The 7,402-nt window shown below is 42.6% G+C and overlaps 1 protein-coding gene across 2 annotated transcripts; it reads left to right on the forward strand.

The window, feature by feature from the left end:
• The first annotated feature begins 2,862 nt into the window (after window positions 1-2,862).
• Window positions 2,863-7,402, forward strand: TRMT10C (tRNA methyltransferase 10C, mitochondrial RNase P subunit). 2 transcript variants are annotated; one of them, XM_025377563.1, is made up of 2 exons: window positions 2,863-3,033; window positions 5,705-7,402. In XM_025377563.1, exon 2 carries the CDS (start codon window positions 5,735-5,737, stop codon window positions 6,989-6,991), a length of 1,257 nt encoding a protein of 418 aa, XP_025233348.1. In that variant the 5' UTR covers window positions 2,863-3,033; window positions 5,705-5,734; the 3' UTR covers window positions 6,992-7,402. The 2 variants fall into 2 exon arrangements, with proteins under 2 accessions (XP_025233348.1, XP_025233346.1); XM_025377561.1 differs by lacking the exon at window positions 2,863-3,033 and adding an exon at window positions 3,077-3,139.

Below are 7,402 nucleotides of genomic sequence, written 5' to 3' on the forward strand. Positions count from 1 at the left end.
AATTCCTTTGGGTATATAACTAGGAGTAGCTGCAGAATATGTTCATTCTGTGGTCTCTTGAGGAACTGTTAAACTGTTCTTCATAGCATCTGCTCCATTTTGTTGTTGTTGTTGTTTGAGACAGTCTCACTCTGTCACCAGGCTGGAGTGCAGTGGTGTGATCTCGGCTCACTGCAACCTCTGCCTCCCAGGTTCAAGCAATTCTCCTGCCTCAGCCTCCCGAGTAGCTGGGACTACAGGCACGCACCACCATGCTCAGTTAATATTTGTATTTTTAGTACAGATGGAGTTTCGCCGTGTTGGCCAGGATTGTCTCAATCTCCTGACCTCGTGATCCGCCCACCTCAGCCTCTGAAAGTGCTGAGATTACAGGCGTGAGCCACCACACTCAGCCGTATCTGCTCCATTTTACATTCTTACCAGCAATATACAAGGTTCCAATTTCTACACGTCTTTGCCAACATTTAACTTTTTTGGCTTTTTTTCTCTTTAGAGACAGGAAAAACACAGACTTGCTTTGTCACCCATGCAGTGCAGTAGTGCAGTCATAGCTCACTGCAGCCTCAAACTCCTGGGCTCAAGTGGTCCTCCTGCCTCAGCCTCCCAAGTATCTGGGACGACAGGCACACACCACTACACTTGGCTATTTTTTTATTTTTAGTAGAGATGGGGTCCTGCTATGTTGCCCAGGTTGATCTTGAACTCCTGGACTCAGTGATCCTCCCACCTCAGCCCCCCAAAACACTAGGATTACAGGCATGAGCCACCATGCCCAGCCTTATTGTGGTTTTTATTTGCATTTTCATAATAATGTTGAACATCTCTTTATGTGCTTACTGGGCATTTTTATATCTTCATTGGAGAAATGTCTACTCAAGTTCTTTGCTCACTTTGAATTGAGTTGTTTAGGTTTCTTTTGTTGTCGAGTTCTAGTTCTTTACATATTCTGGATTTTTTGTTGTCATTGTTTTGTTTTTTGAGATGGAACCTCACACTGTCGTGCCCAGGCTGGCGTGCAGTGGCGCGATCTAGGCTCACTGCCACCTCTGCCTCCTGGGTTCAAGCGATTCTCCTGCCTCAGCCTCCCAAGTAGCTGGGATTACAGGCGCTTGCCACCATGCCCAGCTAATTTTTTATATTTTTAGTAGAGACGGGGTTTCACCATGTTGGACAGTCTGGTCTCAAACTCCTGACCTCAGGTGATCCGCCCACCTTGGCCTCCCAAACTGCTGGGATTACAGGCGTGAGCCATCATGCACAGCCATATTCTGGATATTAATCCCTTAACAGATACATGATTTGCAACTATTTTCTCCCATTCTGTGGATTGCCTTTTTATTCTGTTGACAGTGTCCTTCTATGTACAAAAGTATTTCTTCTTTTTTTTTTTTTCTTGAGACAGAGTCTCGCTCTGTTGCCAGGCTGGAGTGCAGTCACACAATCTCGGCTCACTGCAACCTCTGCCTCCCAGGTTCAAGCAATTCTCCTGCCTCAGCCTCCTGAGTAGCTGGAACTACAGGCACACACCACCATGTCCAGCTAATTTTTGCATTTTTAGTAGAGACGTGGTTTCACCATGTTGGCCAGGATGATCTCGATCTCTTGACGTCGTGATCTGCCTGCCTCAGCCTCCCAAAGTGCTGGGATTACAGACATGAGCCACCGCGCCCAGCCCAAAAATATTTCAATTTTATGAAGCCCAATTTGTATATTTTTTCTTATGTTGCCTATGATTTTGGTGTAATACTTATGAAATCTACCAAATCCAATGTCATGAAGATTTTCCTATATGTTTAATTCTGTTTTATAGTTTTCACTACACTATTATATTTAAGTATTTGACTCATTTTGAGTTAGTTTTTATATATGGTGTTAGGTAAGGGTCCAACTTCACTCTTCTCATGTGTATATACAGTTTTCCCAGCACGAACTGTCGAAAAGATTGACCTTTCCCCAGTAAATGGTCTTGTACCACATGTTTTTAAGATGACAGCTGAACCAAAATAATTGAAAACATAAAAACACTGTGCTAGCTAAACAAAATATGTGAAGGCTGGATTTTGACCCAAAGGCCACCAATTTACAACAGTGTTTTAACTTCATTTCACATTAAATTTTCCAAATGAACTAGGAGGAGAGAGAAACTTACTGTGGCTTACCATGTTCCAAGCATAGTGACAGGTACTGGTGATAAACTGGTCAAAAAGATTAAGAGTTTAAAGTCCTAGCGTCAGGGAGTTTGAAGCTGAGTAAGAAGATCTGTGGAAAAAGACACACTTTATTTTAGTACTTGGTCAGCAAATGTTTATAAATACGGAGCCCAAGAGGAGAGTCAGTTGAGAACAGGATTAGAAACAGTTTTTGTTTTGCTTTTTGAGACGGAGTCTCACTCTGTTGCCCAGCCTGGAGTGCAGTGGCGCGATCTCGGCTCACCCCAACCTCCGCCTCCCGGGTTCAAGTGATTCTCCTGCCTCAGCCTCCTGAGTAGCTGGGACTACAGGCGCGCGACACTACACCTGGCTAATTTTTGTGTTTTTAGTAGAGACGGGATTTCACTATGTTGGCCAGGCTGGTCTCGAACTCCTGACCTCAAGTGATCCGCCCGCCTCAGCCTCCCAAACCGCTAGGATTACAGGTGTGAGCCACCTGGCCGGCCCAGAGACAGTTTTTAGGATAAATGGAGGAAAACACAACACAACATAACACAACACAACACAGGTACAGGTCCATGACAACTAACAGCGTAGTCTGCAAATACCCAACTGCCTACTGACAGCTGTCTCCTCTACGGCGCTTCTTTCAGCCGGGAAAGCGTTCTTCGCGTGCTGTGACATAAAAAAGCAGCGCCGGAAGGGAGAGGGCGGAACTTCCGCCTGACCCCAGCGACCACTTTGGTCTATCGTGTGGAATGTTGGGTAAGCTGCGTGCTGGCTTCGGCGCGGGTCACTGGGCGTCCATACGGCGGAGTCCTTCGTCCTCTAGGGTCCCTCCCTGCACTTTGCGTCAGCTAGAACCACTATCTTTGCACTCCTGGTAAGCGAGTTTCTTCTTTCTCCTAATGTGTGTGTTGGGGGTGGGAGGATGCTGGAGACGTTCCGGGACGCACTTAGTGGAGCATATGCGCTCGGAAGGTCCAGAGGTAAGAGGAAGCCCAGTGAATAATAAACTGTAACTAGTACAGTACCTTAAACAAAATCAGTGGTTCCTGAAACGATGTCCTTGATTGCTTTTTACAAGTGGGGTTTTCATTTCTGTGGTATTCTAAGTCTTTACCAGTTACAAGAATAAAACTTTTAAAACTCTTTCTGAAATCAATGTTTATTAGACTGGTGCCTGGGGACTCCAGCTTAAATATTTCGGGGATTTTAAAGTAAATTGTTTCTCTTTAAAGGGAGGCTGAGCCGGGCGCGGTGGCTCACGCCTGTAATCCCAGCACATTGGGAGGCCAAGGCGGGCGGATCACGAGGTCAGGAGATCCGAGACCATCCTGGCTAACACAGTGAAACCCCGTCTCTACTAAAAATACAAAAGAATTAGCCGGGCGTGGTGGGCGCCTGTAGTCCCAGCTACTCGGGAAGCTGAGGCAGGAGAATGGCGTGAGCCCGGGAGGCGGAGCTTGCGGTGACCCAAGATGGCGCCACTGCACTCCGATACTCCTTCTCAAAAAAAATAATAAAGGGAGGCTGAACTTTTTTTCTTTTTTTTAATGTAAGAAGCATCGAGCAAGGATATTAGGACAATATTTGCGTGATTACTGTGAGCCAAATATTGTCAAGCATTGGATTCAATGTTAACATTATAGACAAAGTCCTTGTCCTCATGGACACTAGTTAGTCCTTACCATCTAGAGAGGCAAATAGATAACCAGCCAATTACAGTACAGTGTTAGAAGCACTGTCATAGGCACAAGAGTGCTGTGAAAACTAATGGTGGAATACTAAAGTGTGAGGTGAAGAGTAGCTAGAGATGCTGATGCTGCTGACCTGGCCGCAATAGGCTTAGAAATATATGCTGGGAACAATACCAATGGATAGCAATATCCCTTGAAACAACACTGAAGGAGGACCAGATTGTGAAACAAAGGTAGAGGGGTTATTTCGATTTGTTGCATTTGAGGTGTTTTTTGTTTGTTTTTTTGAGACAGTCTTACTCTGTCGCCCAGACCGGAGTGCAGTGGTACAATCTCGGCTCACTGCAACTTCGGCTCCGCCCCCCCCCACCACCTTTTCAAGCAATTCTTCTACTTCAGCCTCACGAGTGGCTGGGATTACAGGCGTGCACCACCACACCTGGCTAATTTTTGTAATTTTAGTAGAGATGGGGTTTCACCATGTTGGTCAGGCTGGTCTCAAACTCCTGGCTTCAAGCGATCCTCCCTCCTCGGCCTTCCAAAGTGCTGGGATTACAGGAGTAAGCCACCGCACCCGGCCTGCATTTGAGGTGTCTTTCTGATGAATGGTCATTGAAGCCACAGAAGTAAGTCACATCGCACAAGGGAAATATATAGATTGAAAAAAAGAATAGGATAGAATGCAGAGTTATATCCACCTTTAAGGGAGGGGCATCTGGACATCAGTGCACTGGTCAGAGAGCAGGAAACCTGTGCAGGGTCATTAAATGAAGCCAAGGGAAGAAGGAATTTTTCAAGTGTTTTATTTGCATTTTGTAAAAATTTGAATTCCCTGTATTTCTTTTCCTTCAAATTTGAGACTAGTTTTACATCTGTAAGCACCTTCAATATCTCAAGGACATCCAGGCCTTTAGGATAAAATTGTGGAGCTTTTTATACATTTGTCCCAATCTTGGACATTTTCTTTGTTAAAAACATTTGCTGCAAAATAAAGCCTGAACTGGGGAAGAGTTTGTTGCTATTTTTTGATCAGTAGATCTCGGTATATTTCTGTAATGAGGGCATTGGTACAGCAGTTCCTAAGTGCTTTTTACCTGTTGCCATTTTCAGTTGCTTTCATGTCCTTTGTCTTTATTTGTTGCTTTTGTGAAGGATCTTGTGTTTGGTTCTATATCTGGGCTTAGTGTAGAATGGAGGAGAATGGAGCATCATGATGTCAGCTGCCTTGGTGATACACAAATTTGTTGCCCAGTAACATTATCTGGGCCCCTAGATAAAAATCTGAAAAGGAAAGTTATCCTTTTAGCTAAAGCAATAGTGAAATTCATTCCTAAAATAAAAACCCAACTTTTTTTTTTTTTTTTGAGACAGAGTCTCACTCTGTCACCCAGGCTGGAGTGCAGTGGCACAACCTTGGCTCACTGCAACCTCCACCTCCCGGGTTCAAGCAGTTCTCCTGCCTCAACCTCCCAGGAAGCTGGGATTACAGGTGTCTGCCACCATACCTGGCTAATTTTTGTATTTTTGGTAGAGATGAGGTTTCTCACCACCTTGGCCAGGCTAGGCTTGAACTCCTGACATCAGGTGATCCACCGACCTTGGCCTCCCAAAGTGCTGGGATTACAGGCATGAGCCACTGCACCCAGCCAAGAACCCAACTAAGTTTTAAACTTTTTGCTCAATGAGTGATCACAGGCTCTAGGCCACAGGAGTCTAGAAAAAAAAATTGGTACAAAGATTTGACTTTGTGTTTCAAAAATTGATTTTATTTTGGTATTTCAGATTTATACTTGCACAATTAGTTGATACCTTTTTAAAATCTTAATTTTTAATTGCATTTTTCTTCTTTTACAGGAGTTTTCTTACATATCTGCTTTCCTCAAAATGAGTGTTTGTGTCAATTTCTTCAGACCCTTCACCAGGTTTTTGGTGCCATTTACCCTTCATAGGAAGAGAAATAATTTATATTCAACAATTTTGCAGAGGTACATATCTTCCAAAATACCAGCTGTTACTTATCCTAATAATGAGAGTACACCCCCTTCTGAAGAGCTAGAATTGGATAAGTGGAAAACTACCATGAAATCTAGTGTGCAAGAAGAATGTGTTTCAACAATCTCAAGCAGTAAGGATGAAGATCCTCTAGCTGCCACCAGAGAGTTCATTGAGATGTGGAGATTGCTTGGCAAAGAAGTACCAGAACACATCACTGAAGAAGAGCTCAAAACCATTATGGAATGTGTTTCTAAAACAGCAAAAAAAAAATATTTAAAATATTTATATGTGAAGGAAAAACACAAAAAAGCTAAGCAAATAAAAAAGGAAATGAAAGCAGCAGCAAGGGAAGAAGCAAAAAATGTCAAGCTGCTGGAAACCACTGAGGAAGATAAACAGCAAAACTTTCTATTCTTACGACTTTGGGATAGGAATATAAACATTGCAATGGGCTGGAAGGGTGCCCAGGCCATGCAGTTTGGACAACCTTTGGTTTTTGACATGGCTTACGAAAATTATATGACACCAAAAGAATTGCAGTATACTGTTTCCCAGCTTTTAGAAAGTGAAGGATGGAACAGAAGAAATGTTGATCCTTTCCATATTTATTTCTGCAATCTAAAAACAGATAGTGTTTATCACAGAGAGTTGGTTAAACGGTATGAAGAAAAATGGGACAAATTGCTTTTAACAGCAACAGAAAAGTCTCATGTAGATTTATTTCCAAAGGACAGTATTATCTATTTAACTGCAGATTCTCCCAATGTTATGACTACTTTCAGGCATGACAAAGTTTATATAATTGGGTCTTTTGTTGATAAGAAGATGCAGCCAGGCACATCCCTAGCCAAGGCAAAACAGCTGAAGCTGGCAACTGAATGCCTTCCATTAGATAAATATTTACAATGGGATACTGGTAACAAAAATCTCACCTTAGATCAAATGATGCGTATTTTGTTATGTCTGAAAAACACTGGTAATTGGGAAGAGGCTCTGAAATTTGTTCCCCAGAGAAAACATACTGGTTTTCTGGAGATTTCTCAGGATTCTCAAGAGTTTATCAACAGATTGAAGAAGGCAAAGACTTTTAATTCATTTTCAAAAGGTTCTCTAAATGTGTGTGCACAGAAGAAGTGGCTCAAATGAGAACATTTCATGGCCTAAAAAGTAAATGGGTTGGAAATACAGTTCTGTTAATATATTTCTTCCCAAATAATACATTTTTCTCTTCTAAAGATAGTTTTTCCCAACTGACTGTAGGGTTGTGTCTTTTCCCAATTAAATATCTGCAGAACTTTGGGATTATACTTTGTTTACTGTAAAAAGATAATAAGTAAAAAGAATTGTCCAAGATTGTTGAACAGAATCCTCTTTAAATTATCCCAAATAAATAGTTGTACCATTGGTAGACTTTTTTATGGAGGTTCCTAGAGGGTGGTGCCCTGGGGAGGGCTTGGAAGCTCTGCACCCCTTCCCCCATACCTTTCCCTGTGCATCTCTTCATCTGTATGTTTTGTAATGTCTTTTATAGTAAACTAGTAAATGTGTTTGCTTCAA

Source organism: Theropithecus gelada, chromosome 2, assembly GCF_003255815.1.
Source record: "Theropithecus gelada isolate Dixy chromosome 2, Tgel_1.0, whole genome shotgun sequence".
Lineage (NCBI taxonomy): Eukaryota > Metazoa > Chordata > Mammalia > Primates > Cercopithecidae > Theropithecus > Theropithecus gelada.